The sequence below is a fragment of the Cyprinus carpio genome, chromosome B6 (assembly GCF_018340385.1).
Source record: "Cyprinus carpio isolate SPL01 chromosome B6, ASM1834038v1, whole genome shotgun sequence".
Taxonomy (NCBI): domain Eukaryota; kingdom Metazoa; phylum Chordata; class Actinopteri; order Cypriniformes; family Cyprinidae; genus Cyprinus; species Cyprinus carpio.
The window spans coordinates 30,185,838-30,202,360 of record NC_056602.1 but is presented as its reverse complement, the minus strand read 5'-3'; the positions used below and the strand labels follow the sequence as shown (position 1 = coordinate 30,202,360).

The 16,523-nt window shown below is 35.9% G+C and overlaps 1 protein-coding gene across 1 annotated transcript in view; it reads left to right on the top strand.

Annotated features, from left to right (window-relative positions):
- The first annotated feature begins 1,947 nt into the window (after positions 1-1,947).
- Positions 1,948-16,523, top strand: part of LOC109102461 (mannosyl-oligosaccharide 1,2-alpha-mannosidase IA-like) — a 74,976-nt gene continuing 60,400 nt past the window's right edge. Inside the window, exon 1 of the mRNA XM_042726708.1 lies at positions 1,948-2,071. Within this exon, the coding sequence (XP_042582642.1) occupies positions 1,975-2,071 (97 nt within the window). The 5' untranslated portion in view covers positions 1,948-1,974. The remainder of the gene's footprint in view (positions 2,072-16,523) is intronic.

Genomic DNA, 16,523 nt, shown 5'->3' with positions numbered 1-16,523 from the left:
TCTTTCAAAAACAATACCACAGTTTTTAATTTGTTTTTCCTTTAAAAAAAAAGAGATACACAATAATATCACACACAAAAATATACCACAATACACAAAAAAGCCCCAATAATATCACTGGAGCCAGTTGGCTGATGTTGGGAGACTGTGCCAAGGCTGTAAATGACTTGATCCAGTCCAAGGAGTGTGTGTGTCAGGAGCTTTTTTTTTCTTTTATCTTTTTGGTGCTGTCTGACACTCTCCGGGGAGAACAGAAGGTCTGTTTCTGTTGAGCTGCTTACTGACACCCCTGGGGAGAGCAAGTACTGTGGTCTAAAAACACTTTCTTGTGAGATTTAGAATGAATGAGCTGGAGGTGGATTACTTAACACAAATTATTGAGGATATTTCATCCTTCTCCAATCATCGTTTCTCTGGGATCATCAGCGCCATCCTGTCACAGTGAAAAATGAGTTCTGCACATTTCTGCTTATCTTTGTTTCCTCTACACACCACACATCATTAGTAAATAATGCAGCTGCTTTTCCCCTTCTACTTAATAAATGTTTTAAAGGTATGTATGTTTTTGACTCTACTAAAGCATAAAATTACCATAATATGTTTGCAGATATTTAAGAAACATGCTAAGTTAACATACTTGTTTGTCTGAAAAACAATGCTACAGTCAGGCCCCGTTTACACTAGTGCGTTTTCATTTTAAAACGGTGTTTTAGAATGAAAACAGTCCTTGTCTACACTGGCGTTTCCGCTGCGTTTCAGAAACGATCTCTGTTTACACTACACAACCTAAAACACGTCACGTGACCATTCATGCAGGTACAGTCATCGATATGAATAGGTAGATCCCCTATTATTAAGATTGCGCGTTTAGATTACACGTAGACGCATCTACGTGCTTGGAGTGATTGAATGGGGAATCTACCTATACATCTATGGGTACAACAACGCACATGATGTTATTGTTTACACGGTCGTCAAGGATATGCAGAGCGAATGTGGGCAGCCACGCCATCGTTTTAAAAAGTCTCCGTTTTGGTCCATTTACACTGAAACGCAACCCCGGAGTTTTCAAACTAAAACGGGGTCTGAAGTGTTTTCAAAAGTCTCCGTTTTCGAGGGTCGAAAACGCTGGGGTAGTGTAAACGATAGGCATAATCGTATCAAAAGTTATGCATTTTAAATTGAAAACACACTAGTGTAAACGGGGCCTCAGTTATTCTCCTTTTGAAAATGTGCGTTCCAGGCCGGAATGTCAGTCTTTGTTTTGGTTTGTGAAACCTGCCAACTGACAGTTTACCCAATTGTATTTCGGCACCCCGGGTTGCCAGTTGGCCGAAAACACAGCATATTTCATTTTATTCATCATCAAATGCGCTCATTCCTGTTGGTGTCGTCAATCTGGCAACCTGCATGTGTGTCAAGTCTGAGGAGGAGGGCCAGGCAGAAAAAACCCTCTCCAATATTTTTATTTTGGACTGCAATACCTAAATCAACCACTCTGTGTCAATCCTACATACAGCACCTTTAAGTAAACAAAAATACACAAAAAAGTGAAATGGTAACAATTTTGTTTTAAGCTGCTCTATTTCTTGTCTTTTTTTAAATATTGAGTAATTTACACAATTTTGCATTGCGCTTTTCTTTTAAAATGTCTTGTTCTGAGAAATATACATAAAGTAAGTGTGGAAAACTTTCAGGTTTTCAGATGTTCTTACAAATGCGAGTCCCAGTCCACTTCTCCATGAATATTAAACACTCCCATTTTAAATGGCTTTTGCACACAAGCATGTCAAAGGAGTCAATCAGTGATTGAAAACCTGTTGCTTTGTCAGCATCAAGGGGAAACCACACAGTTTCTTGAACAGTGATTCAGTGGTACTTTGTTGTGTAATTTCTGTGATGTTTTACCTTTGCATTTAGGAAATTAACCAAAATTCACAAAGGTAACCACTTCATCTGTCACTCTCTCCTCAGATGATGCAGTTTTCTTGGGACAATTATAAGCGCTACGCCTGGGGCTCCAACGAACTGCGTCCTGTCTCTAAACAAGGCCATTCCAGCAATTTGTTTGGTGAGTGTCTGTCTAGAGTGTCTCTCTGACCATGAAACTATGATTCATGCATGTACAGGTTGACGTCTCAACAGTAAATTGCTAAGCAGTCAATCAGTGCTGCACAGGTGGTTAGGTGACCTCCATCAAAAAGGCTTTTGATTTCTCTCCCCTCTTTCTCACTTAACAAGCTCCGTCTGAGTCGATTTCTGCTTTCAAGAGGGCAACAAAAGCATTTCTGACTTCATCAGGCAGGAATGGCCTGGTCACACCGCACAGATATACTTTCATGATACCTTGATCCTCTTTGGTGCCTTTTTGGCATTAATGTGTTTTCCTTGCCGGTAAAGAAATGTTGTTTTGCTGCTTTTGCCCGTCACCCTCTTGACCTATTTCTATTTTGAAGCTGAAAAGCGCAGGTTGTGAGTGGGCAGACTAGTCTGTGAATAATTCATGAAGGACTGTCCATATTCCTGTGAGCTTTGTAATATGCATCTATATCTCAGAGCATGCAGTAGCAACACATTATCACACACTACCTTTATGTTGTAATATGCGTGATTTAGCTCCTCCCAGAAATGTTACAGTGCCCTCCAAAAGTTTGGAAACTATCAGCATGCATTTACACTAACAATTATCATTCTAGACCAGCAATGTCGATTTTTTTTTTTTTTTACAAATAATAATGTCAGTGTATACATGTCACAGTCAGACATGCCCCTACTGATTAAACTTGGCCCAGACATATGTATGTATTTATTTATTTTTTATAGTAGATTGTGTTGGAACACTTTTGTAGCTTCACTGATTGATTTACAATTACGTTTCGTGCACAACAGACCAATTAAAACACAGTTTAGAAATCATTTATCAGATAGCACTAGTGTGTTATTTATTGATTAATTTTTTTTTAAAGGGTTTTAATAGTTTTTGTTGTCTCTTGTCAATGTAGAGTCATCAAGTTATAGAAATTAATGCTTTAAATTTGTCCCAAACCTCATTTTTAAACGTAGGGCTTTTAAAAACTTTTGTGAAAACTTTTTACAGATGAAAATTAATGGTGCACTCTTTTCATTACTTGAAAAATGATTGACTGCATTATGACTCAGTCAAAAACATTGGCATTTCCATTTCGTTTAAAAAACGAAAACGAAATTTAGTTTTTTTGTTTGATGTTTATGTACACATCAAAAAAAAAAAAAAAAGGATATAGAAACATTTTCACTCAGAAATTGCAAGTAAACAATTACGAAGAAATGGCAAGTAACACTGAAGTGTTATTTTCTTGTAAAACATACTGCAATAATTTTTGTTTTATTTACAACATTGGAAAAAGATTTTATTCCAAACATATTTTAAAATAATAATTTTCAGTTGCAGAACGAATTCTGGTGCATCACTATTAAAAAAATAAATCTGATAAAATGAGGGATTGACTTTGCCTGCAAACTTTTTTTTATCATACTGATAATTTCCAACACTATATCCTCTTAATTAATTGAGTTTTCTGAATCTTTTTAGTCACACATCTTGCTGTTTTTCCGAGTCGAGATTGTGTTATGAAAGATTCATCAGATGTGCTGCTGTTGTGTTGTAAACTCCACATAGTCATTTGGTACTCAGCTGGAGGGCAGGCCGGGGATTTACAGCGCACACTTGATTAACCTCCATAATTTTGCTTTGGACGTGCCAGTAGAATACACGGTCTTAATTTATTTGGTTCACACACTATCAGAATAACAATATGGGAAGAAGTACATTACACTCTTTCTTGTGTGCTACAGCCTCAGATGTGCGTGTGTGTGCGTTTCCAGGCACTTTTGAGTGCTCGTCAATTTATCAAATAGTAAGGTTGGCCCCATGGGGCGTACGGCCACATCAGAGACCACTGAACACACGTTTTGTCTGGCAGGGTTTGCCATTATTCATTTAGAGGTTGGGTTAATGGTACGTTGGATCTGAATAAAAGATGATCTGGAATATGCTGGTTGGGTTTCTGTACCTGACCAGGCAGCTGGAATGACTGCGTTGTGCTTCTTTAGATCTTTTTCCTCAGTGAGATGTGTGCCACTGAGACTGGACGGACGGATCACACACGCCGACACGTAGCGCAAGACCTTACTGGAAGTCGCGGTCACCAAACCAGACACTTTACAACCCACAGGGCTTTAGCTTGCAGTGAAAAATCAGGCCATATGGAAGTGCTTAGTCAAGACATTATGCCTGCTTGTGTGTCACATGTTGTTCTAAACGTATTCTGTGTCATGCACACACACGCGGGTGAGCTGTGCAAAGGTCTTTCCCTCTAGCATTTAACCTCCCTTGCATTAAGTGCATTAAATCTTGTGCAGCATACGGCAAATTCCTGAAGAATTGCATTTAACCAACCGTGAAAAAAAATCATTAAGGCCTCAGAATCTGTGGATTAGAGTGAGTTTGATTTTCAACACACTCTGGGCTTGTTTAAGGCCATTGAATCTACATTATCTAGGATAGAAGCAAGGAGAATGTGGTAAAAGAGGACAGAGGTGTTTATCATTTTATAATTTGATTGATTATACTGATGGACAGTTGATTAGCAGTTCATTAAAATTTGGTACTTTTGACATCCCCAGTACTACAACAGCTACATAAAATATGGAATTTGAGGGATGTGCGAGTGAGGACTGTTTTGTGAAAAATTGAAAGTTAAGTAAAAGCACAGTTCTTTCCATATTTTGTTTAACTTGAATGTTCCAGATGTAATTTATGTAAATTTACGTAGTGCTTGAAAATAATTTAAGTTGATTTGACACACTAATCAAGTTTATTCATTTAAAGATGATTTGCATTGTTTATCAGCTTCACATTGTTCTCCATATCATGCAGCCCTAATTACTAGTTATGTGGTTCTTAGGTAGGCCTATATTTTTTTTAAATTGTAAAAAATAGGCTATATTCACATCAGCTATCTTGCATGATTTACAGTTCAGCGTTTGATTGGTTTAAATTGAAATGGATAATATAAAACTGGCAGCCCTGATTTAGAATGTTGTTATTTTCCTTCTAATGATGAAATTAATCGTTTTTGTTGGATTGTTTCATTGCATGATTTTACTTTGCATAGCACACAGTCGTTCATGGTGCTAGCAATGCCAAGGACTGAACTGAAATGACAAGTAACATGTTTACCTTCAAAACAATATATTTCACATTTGATGAAAGCGTCTGTCAACTGCGTGTAAAATGTCAAATAAATCAAAATAAGTATGATAAATCCACCTCTCTGATAAATTTAAAAATCCACTGTGTAACCTAATGCAACAGTTATCCTCCAATTTGATTGGCTGAACTAGGGCTGGGCTGTATGGCCAAAAAAATTATCATGATTCAATTTTTCATATCATGATAAATTTCAAAACTAAGATTTTTGCTTCCAAGTAAAAATTGTAGAAACCAAACCGTTAATTGTGGTTTTACACTCCTCTTTATCGTCAGAACATGACAAACACTTTAAATTGTTTATACTTTTCCAGTCACTTTTTATAAGTATCTTAATAGAAAAAATAATTTCTTGGTTTCTGCATTGATAGTGTTTCAAGCAAACACTTATTGGCCAATTCCGATACTGATATTTATCAATTCCTCTCTTATTTGAAATTTTGGCATCAAAATAGATAGTACAATGAAAGCATGCAGTTCTTTGGATTTAAAGTTTGTCAGTTTATTAATCACTCCCCGAAAAGGCATGATATCTGTATATATTTGTTTACTGTAAGTTGTAATAAGTGTTTTGTGAAATTCGCTGTATGTTGATGATAATGCAACTGAGAGAGAGTTTAATGTGCACTTCTCGTGCTGTTTTGTTTAGCTCTTATGGTGATTATTTATTTGGAGTGAAAAAAAGGATGCAATAAAACTTAATAAAACATCATTAAAGTTTTGGTCATCATTCAGATGAGGTGCTCTTCACTTATGAAAGTTACAAAAGTTATTTAGTCAAGAACAGTGTGCGATCTTTAGTTTTTTGTTATTTGATTAGCATTAAAGTGCAAAAAGAAACGCTAGTATTATGCAACAGACATTATACAGCTCAATTAATAAACCCTTGGTTTGTTATATTGCCCTTTTTCCTTATATAGCTGATATACCGATGGTTGTAAATTGCAGAAAAATCAGCCGATAAATATTCAAATTAACCATAGGTACGTAATTGGGTCGATACCGGTCTACCGATAAGCTTAAGGACAAACGATACTGTTATCGATACTTGCGTTGTTTTATCTGCGTATACTTCAATGTTAATGGTGAATTAGAAGCTGCTGCTTGTCATTTTCCTTCACTGAATGATGTGGCTGATGGTTGCTCGCCGTAAGTGTGTTATCCATGCGCATGTGTGGTGTTGTGTGTGTTTGCGTGCAATCAGTCATCGCGGTAAGAGTGAATGGTTAATGTACATATCAATGTATACTTTGATATGATTTGATGTACATGAAAAATACCAAAATAAACACATCCTCTAATTTTGATTAGCTGAACTTTATTTTACGTAACAAAATCTACTCTTTGCATCACTCCACTTTCCAGACCAGAGTATGTGATCGATGCGGAGTGGAAGCATAATTATAGCTCCGTTCTTTGTATTCCAGTTCTGCTTATGCGAGAGAACAGCGATCGAGAACGTTTGAAAGTTGCCCTGAATATAGATTTCATTGTCTTCATATTTCACATTTTTCTGATTCAGTTCTACTGAATACTGGCCATTTTGTTCCATGTGCCAATCATCTCCGCACAGAGAGGAGCAGATCCTCCAGACTGGATCTGTGTGTAAAAAACCAGCATGGACTGAGAACAAAACCATTGCTAATGAAGCCGCTCAGGTACAGTAGGAACTGTCTGCTGTTCCCGAATGTAACGCGCTTGTCACTCACGACCACTTCCTCTAATAGAACACACAGGGAAAAGGCCTTCTCTCCTCTAGTCGGATTTTTCTCCACAATGTCCACCAGTCTGATTGTGATTTGGAAATAACCATTTCCCAACAGTGAATGAAGCCATTGTGTGATGGTCCCCTGCCATGAACTGTGCAATTAAATAAAAACACATCCGACTTTTTTTTTTAAAGTGCGTAAGTGGTAGGAAAGAGTAAAGAAAAACGTCATTCTTGCTCTAAGCCCTTGTGTGCTCATTTAGCACAGAGGCTGCTGAACCATGATGTTCTGTCAGTATACAGCCGCACTCTTATTAAACGGCCCAAACAAAAGGCATATGCTTAGCTGTGTGTTTGGGGGTCAGAGAAACTGAATTAAGTGTGACTAGCAGAGGTGCTGGGATTTTGTTTCATTGAAAATCTGAATTAAAATGAGTCTTTGTTTGAAAGCAGGACTTCGTCTTGACTTTTCTTTTTTCATAATTTGCTTCAGATTTCTTGTCAAACAAGCCTTTGATTTGTTGCAAAATATTATAATATTATTTATAAATATTAGTTATTGAGGAATCGGTATTTAACTTTTTTTTTTTTGTTAACTTTATAACACAATTAAAATTATTTATAAAGTTCATTTTAAAGCTAAAAAACGTTTCAAACATTAATTTAGTACTTTTTAATTAGTTAAATTAATGTTGATTTTTAATATTCTAAACTTTAATATAACAAAGGTAACTAGATAAAAAAGTTCGTCAAGACAAACTTTAAGTTGGCTTGAGAAAGACTGAACAGAAAGTTTGAAAAGTTTAGAAAGTTTGAAAAGTTTAAAAAGTTTGAAAAAAGTTTAGAAAGTTTGAAAAGTTAAAAAAGTTTGAAAAGTTTAAAAATAAGAAGTTTAATAAAACAAGTGATTAGCATATTGCTAGCATGATAAGCTAGTTACTAGGATGTCATTAGCATGATTAGCAAAGTTACTAGCATGTTTCTAGCACGATAAGCCAGTTACTAGCATTTTGCTAGCATGATTAGCAAGTTTCTAGCATGATTAGCAAATGACTAGCATGTCACTAGAATGTTTCTAGCATGATTAACAAGTGACTAGCATGTCTCTAGCATGATAAGCAAGTTACTAGCATGTCGCTAGCATGATTAGCGAGTGACTAGCATGTCGCTAGCATGTTTTTAGCATGATTAGTGAGTGACTAGCATGTCGCTAGCATGTTTCTAGCATGATTAGCAAGTGACTAGCATGTCGCTAGCATGTTTTATCATGATTAGCAAGTGATTAGCATGTCACTAGCATGTTTTTAGCATGATTAGCGAGTGACTAGCATGTCGCTAGCATGTTTCTAGCATATTTAGCAAATGACTAGCATGTCACCAGCATGATTAGCACGTTACTAGCATGTCGCTAACATGTTTCTAGCATGATTAGCAAGTGACTAGCATGTTGCTAACATGATTAGCAAGTTACTAGCATGTCACTAGCATGATTAGCAAGTTACTAGCATGTCGCTAGCATGTTTCTAGCATGATTAGCGAGTGACTAGCATGTCGCTAGCATGTTTCTAGCATGATTAGCAAATGACTAGCATGTCGCTAGCATGTTTTTAGCATGATTAGTGAGTGACTAGCATTTCTTTAGCATGATTAGCGAGTGACTAGCATGTCGCTAGCATGTTTCTAGCATGATTAGCAAGTGACTAGCATGTCACTAGCATGATTAGCAAGTTACTAGCATGTGGCTAGCATGTTTCTAGCATGATTAGCGAGTGACTAGCATGTCGCTAGCATGTTTTTAGCATGATTAGCGAGGGACTAGCATGTAGCTAGCATGTTTTTAGCATGATTACCGAGTGACTAGCATGTCACTAGCATGTTTTTAGCATGATTAGCGATTGACTAGCATGTCGCTAGCATGTTTCTAGCCATGATTAGCAAGTGACTAGCATGTCACTAGCATGGTTAGCAAGTTACTAGCATGTCGCTAGCATGTTTCTAGCATGATTAGCAAATGACTAGCATGTCGCTAGCATGTTTCTAGCATGATTAGCAAGTGACTAGCATGTCGCTAGCATGTTTTTTAGCATGATTAGAAAGTGCACTAGCATGTTTTTAGCATGATTAGCGATTGACTAGCATCTCGCTAGCATGTTTCTAGCATGATTAGCAAGTGACTAGCATGTCGCTAGCATGTTTCTAGCATGATTAGCAAGTGATTAGCATGTCACTAGCATGTTTTTAGCATGATTAGCGAGTGACTAGCATGTCGCTAGCATGTTTTCTAGCATGATTAGCAAGTGACTAGCATGTCGCTAGCATGTTTTTAGCATGATTAGCAAGTGACTAGCATGTTTTTAGCATGATTAGCGATTGACTAGCATGTCGCTAGCATGTTCCTAGCATGATTAGCAAGTGACTAGCATGTCACTAGCATGATTAGCAAGTTACTAGCATGTCGCTAGCATGTTTCTAGCATGATTAGCATGTGACTAGCATGTTTCTAACATTATTAGCATGTTGCTAGGATAGATAGATAGATAGATAGATAGATAGATAAATAGATAGATAGATATAGTCAGATATAGTCAGATGATAGATAGATAGGTAGTCAGATGATAGATAGATAGATAGATAGATAGATAGATAGATAGATAGATAGAAACAGTCTGATTGAGTCCAATGAGCTTCAGTGTGTTTAGATTTGAATTTTTGACAGTTGGAGTTTACGGAATGTTCAGGTGAGCAGAGGCTTTTCAATGCAAGTCTATGGGAGTTTTTATTGATTTTTAATCTTCATTTTTATGAAAACCGTAAGTCCAATCAGTTTAAAAAGATATAGCAACTCGAGTCAGATCAGTCTGAAGATCTGGGCTGAGTTTGGAGTCTGTAGAGTTAAAGCTCTAGGAGGAGTAGCAGTCAGAAATTTAGTCTCAGAAGAATAATAATAATAATCACTATAAGTTTAAGTACAATTTCAGTAAGTTGGCTCTCTCAAGCCAACTTAATAAATGAATAGCAAAATTGTGTGTGGTAGTGATAATTTGTGAATTTATATGAATAATTTTCACAGTAGTAAATCTTCTAAATTATGCAAATATAAATATATTTATAAATATAGATATATTCTAAAAAATAGAGAGAAAATAAATTAATCCATAGTAAAAGTTTTCAGTACCATTTTAACTCCTTCAGGCAACCTTTTCCAGTCATATAAAATCAAAAATTTTAGTTCAGATCACATAAAAATACTGTATTTTCAGGCTGGCTTAGTTAATGCACCATTATTTTTTGAGTAAATAAACAGACACTGGGGCTATAAAAAAAGACAGCTGGCTCTTTTAAAAATGTAAGACCGGATTGCAGCTGCCATGTTGCAAATAACAATTTCTCCCATTAATTTTTATACGCGTAAACTCTCTCCTACCCTTATAATGTCTCATATTTTAATGTGACCTTCATAAAACAAGAAAAAAGTTACAATCTGTTAGTTTTCATAACAGTCTACCCCATAGACATGAAAGTTCTCATAGTTGAAGAAACTCCCATCTGTTTGAAGAGGGTGATTTCAAGTTAATGATTGCAATGTTTGCGTGTGTCTTTTTCTTCTGCCAGTTGGCTGCCGGCTGGCAAACACAAATTGGAGCATCTTCGGTACTAAATGGTTTGATGCTTTTAGGATTCAGCAGAGAGCTGTGTTGCACTGGTGTTTGCACATTCAGCCTTGAATAGGGCCAATGGATTCCTACAGACAGAGTTTTCCAACAGCCATTTGGGCAGAATTATGGCCTGGTTTTGATGGATATTATCTTATATGCATTTTTGTTTGTTGCCTGAAGCCCGTGGTCCAGCGTCACAGCAGGCTTCAGGAGTTCCCACTGCTTGGAGATGTGCTTACAAACAGCTTCTTGCTGAGCAAGATGAGTCTTCATGTTTCAGCTGTAATCACCACCCTTATCTTATTTTTGAAGTCATGTATTTTGCTTTAGAAGCTCTGGCTAGAGATTGTGTCAGTCCTCTGTGTTCACTGATACTGTCTGTTTATATATTTTCATCATTACAACAGTGTCACTAGAGGAGGTAATGTTTTACTGTTTGTATTCAGTGGCGGCAGTTCCCTGCTGCTGAATCTACAACCCTGCGGCAAAATTATTTATTATTATTATAATTTATTTTTTAAGCTGAGTTGTGAGCTTACAGTCTGAATCAAATATGCTGAGAACCACAGGACATTGTAAAATATAGGACAGGAAACAGACACAACTTTCTATTATGTTGTTCTCATTGGCTGCATGCACAAACAAATAAAACAGCACAGTCAGTGATGTCTGATTTATGAACAAATTGCTGGTTCTATTTTTTTTTAAAAAATGACTCATTTGTATGATTAATCACCCTAAGTTGAATTTGCTAATTATTGGCAGAGAAGTGGAATAAGTCAGAGAATCATTCGGAGTGATTACTGGGTCAACTGACTCATTAAACTTTTTTTTTTTTTTTTTTTTTTTTTATTAAATGAGCCAAGAATCATAACTGTTAAATGTGCTAATGGTTCGTGAGACTGTTAAATAATTGCTTTCCATTTGTGTTCAGTAGGGTGTTCCTGATACCAATATTAATGTGATGTTTCCCAACGCTACTTTTCTTACGTTTTAACACATTCCTTTACTTAAAAGGTTATGAATTAAGTTATTTATCAATTAAATTGTATATAATTAATACAATGGTATTCAATTCAATTCAATTCAAGTTTATTTGTATAGCGCTTTTTACGATACAAATCATTACAAAGCAACTTTACAGAAAATTAAGTTTCTACAATATTTAGTAGTAGCTTATCAGTGGTGACTGTCATTTCATGTGCATATAGCAGAAATGTTCAGAAAAATCAATAAAAAGACGTAAACAAAAAGGACGATTAACACTATTAACAGCAATTATGCAATCAAACTTATAGCAAAATGTGGTAGTTCTGTATGTTGTCTCTGGGTTAGCATCATCTGAGGTCCTCTGAGGGGCTGGCATCATCTCTTCTCAGGTGTTCTGGATCCAGACTGGAGCTTGTGTAAATCCTAGTTACCACGGGATGTAAATCCCGTGGCAAAGCAGAGAAAACAAATAGAGACATAAATAGCGTAGCTGCTGTTCCAGCCAAGTAAAATTAATTCGTTTAACCCAAGCTAAAGAATAATAATGCACATTTGATCAGATACAACTGCAGTCCAAAATTATGAGATGCATTATTTGAATGCTTGGCCAAATGAGGTGTGTTTTTTAATCTAGATTTAAACAGAGAGAGTGTGTCTGAGCCCCGAACATTATCAGGAAGGCTATTCCAGAGTTTGGGAGCCAAATGCGAAAAAGCTCTACCTCCTTTAGTGGACTTTGCTATCCTAGGTACTATCAAAAGTCCAGCGTTTTGTGACCTCAGGAGCGTGATGGGTTGTAGCGTGGTAGAAGACTAGTTAGGTACGCAGGAGCGAAGCCATTAAGGGCCTTATAAGTAAGTAATAATATTTTTAACTGATACGGAACTTAATAGGTAGCCAGTGCAGAGACTGTAGTATTGGGGTAATATGATCATATTTTCTTGACCTGGTAAGGACTCTAGCCGCTGCATTTTGGACTACCTGTAGCTTGTTTATTGAGGATGCAGGACAACCACCTAGCAGGGCATTACAATAGTCCAATCTAGAGGTCATGAATGCATGAACTAGCTTTTCTGCATCAGGAACAGGTAACATGTTTCGTGGCTTGGCAATGTTTCTAAGATGGAAGAATGCTGTTTTTGTAACATGGGAAATATGATTTTCAAAAGACAAGTTACTGTCTAATATAACACCCAGATTTTTTACAGTAGAGGAAGTAACAGTACATCCGTCTAGTTGCAAATTGTAATCTACGAGATTCTGTGTAATGTTTTTTGGTCCAATAAGCAATATTTCTGTCTTATCTGAATTTAATAGGAAAAAATTATTGGTCATCCAATCTTTTACATTTTTAAAACACTCTGTTAGCTTAGATAATTTAGAAGTTTCACCTGGTCTTGTTGAGATATATAGTTGAGTATGCAACCTTCAGATATATTATCTCAAGTAAACATTTTGTCATCATTTAAGAATAGACCCCTTTGAATAGTATTATATATAAAATTCTAAATACCTTTTGTTTCACAGAGAATAAATTAAGTTATATAGAAGAATTGTCATTTTTGTGTGGACTATACCTTTAAGTATTCAAGAAAAAAAAAACAACAACAAAAAAACAAATGTAAATTGAAACTGCTTAAATGATCAGTATTGGCTTGACATGATTATTAGATATATTTAAATACTAATTGCAGTTTGACTGAGAAGTAGGTGTGTTATTAAATTAGGCCTAGTTTTAGACTTTCGGTAGACTTTACTTTGTGTCCCAAGTTTGATTATTTTTTGTAGACATGCAAATGGCAAAAGGTCATTTCTCTAAAAAAATAAATAAATAAAAAAATGTCCTGCCAAATAATGTTTTTTTTTTTTTGAGTTACTGTATCTGTGAGCCCAGAATAAACAAGCAGGAATGTACCACCTTGCAGATGCTGCCAATGTCAATTCCCTGCCAAATAGCTCTGGAGGTCAACCTTCATTTTGATAATACCGCTTCCAGGAGGTTCACTCGTGGTAATGGCTTTCTTTCAGATCCCAAATGAGCAGCCATCTGTTAAGCAGGCCCTGCTGAGATGAGCTCCAGCACGAGATGTTACCGTCAAACCTTAGTGCTCGTTTCTTGTTTTTTTGCCCCTGCTTAAGAATAACCAGTTGTTGCTTTCATTGATTGATCCATAACATGCACTCGAATGGAAGATGGTTCAATAGTTGATTGTACTTTCGACATCAGATTGTTATCGTCTTCAAGCCACAGCCTTCTCCAGGGGTACAACGGTGATAAGATCGAGTCTTTGTAATAGAAGACAAGCAGGCTGGTGTCCCATCACCTCTAACTTGAGGTCACTACATGCTCTCATCAGATTCAGCAGGGGTTCGTGTCTGTGAATAGCTTTATCAGGTCATTAAGTGCTGGTTTGTAATTTACCAGTGTAATTGGAATTGATAAGATCTGTTTATAGTGTCTGAGAGTCTCTTAAACCTGTGGATAAGATTGTATAGGCCTGATTTGGGTCTGCATTCAGAGGGTAAAACCAGTCATGTAAGCGGAAAGCTTTTGGGACGTGAATGTCTAACCCAGGGCTGTGTCAGAAAACTTTGTAGTGAAATGATTTATGACCTCCTCACACTTCCTCACTAGGGTTTGAGTCCTCGAGGGCCTGTGAAAAGACAGCAATGCACAAATATGCTGTCCTTTCACCTGCAGTACTGTTTCTTCCGTAAAGGAGATTTTGATTTGCATCGTCTCTGCAAAGAACACCTGTATTTGTGTGCTGTTTCTATCTGCATTCTGTATATTGGGTATTGTGTAAAAAGTATATGAATGTTTTTGGCTTCAGCAGAATGTGAGCTGTTTGTTTATATATACAAGTAAATCAAATACATAAACAAAAAATCAGTAAAATACACAATTAAAAAAAAAAAGTTATATCCTGCTTTATATCAAGTGTCTTTAAATATTATGTACTTATTAATAGCAAAATAAATTATTAGGTACAATGTACCTGTTGTGTTCATGTTGAATTGCAAAACACTTTTGAGGGGGGATGCGGGTAAGGTTACCAAAGCAGTCTTGAAATTGGCATATCAGATCATAAAACTGGAACTTTTATGACGGGGCGATTTAACAGCATGGAGACTGTTCTGCCTGAAGAACAGTGTGGCTGTTGGAAGCAGGAGGGAGGGCTTGATTAGCACATCCTGTTTCCTTTTCCTGTTTCTCTCGACACCTCGTCGTGGTCCTCTTCTAATTGTGGAAATGAAGGGGGCATGGCATGCTGGCATCTCCCAGATGTTTTAAGCCCAACCGAGAGTCATATCTTTTTCATTATTTTTTTTTTTTTTTTTCTGACAGATTCTTGTAAGGGAGATCAACATTTTTTTTAAAGACAGAATTGTGAAAGTGTTTGTTTTTCCTGTTCCAAAGCTTCTGGCCAGCTAACTCTTGCAGTAACTTTCTTCATGTCGTGCTCTCTTGGGGATTTTCCATCATTTCTTTGGCCTTCGCAAAGCCAAAGGCAAGTGAATGCTCTGCAGGAGGTGTTTGAGATGTTGCGTACAAATATTGCACACAATAATTCTGTCATGTTGTGTCTTCAACATCACTAAACAAAGCCAGGACTGTTAAATGAGGAACACAGCTGGTTGGCAGCTTTGCATTTCTTGAAGAGGGTTGCATGCAGTGCCAGACTTTAATTATTAAAGTACAAAAGCAGTGTCGCCCAACCTGCTGCGTTCATAATCAGTACAAATGCAAAAACTGCTAGTGAACGTCTTTTGTGTTGTTGAGGGGTTGTTCCATGTTACCATATAGTATTTTTTTCCTTCCCAAATTTGTGTTTCACAACATCACCACATTAAATGGATACTCCACCCCAAAATGAAAATTTTATCATTAATCACTTACCCCCATGTCGTTCCAAACCCGTAAAAGCTCAGTTCGTCTTCGGAACACAATTTAAGATGTTTTGGATGAAAACCGGGAGGCCTGTGACTGTCCCATAGACTGCCAAGTAAATAACAGTGTCAAGGTCCATAAAAGGTATGAAAGTCGTCGTCACAATACTCCGTCTGCCATCAAACGTGCAATCTGGGTTATATGAAGCGGCAGGAACATTTTTTGTAAGTGAAGCATACGGTGATATGGAGAGAGAGACAGAGGAGACTGTTGACAAAAGGAATTGTTGAATAAAGTTGTTATTTTTGTTTTCTTCGCTTAAAAAAAAAAATGTTCCCGTCGCTTCATATAACCCAGATTAATGACAAAATTTTCATTTTGGGATGGAGTATCCCTTTAATTGGCTGCGTTGTTATTATTATTATTATTATTATTATTATTATTATTATTATTATTATTATTTTATTGGACGAATCTTGCTGGGTAATGATGCCTAAAATGGTTGTGTGAATTGATCTCAAATAAGACAGATAGATAGATATTTTTTGGGGACAAATGAAACCTTCAGCTTTAAATTAAAAACATAAGAAATTAAAAACCTTGCTGTCTCTCTCTTTTTTTATTGTACTTACTAATAAAAATGTTTAAATTTATACTAATCTCTAAAATAAATAATAATTATTTAAAACAATTATTAAAATATATTTGAATAATTACAAATAATAATAATAATAATAATAATAATAATAGAAGTGGCAATAAAATTATTTTACATTTAACTAAAATTATGTGCATTTGTACAATAAAATAAAAAAATAAAAAGGTTATTATTGCTAATAATAATAATAATAACAATAATAATAAAACATATAATATTGTTTTTTATAATAATAATAATAATAAGTATTCTAAAAATTACAGTAGTTTTATTACACAGAATATTCTTCTTATTATTATTATTATAAAATTTTTTGTATTTTATTATACAAATAATAATAATAATAATTATTATTATTATTATTATTA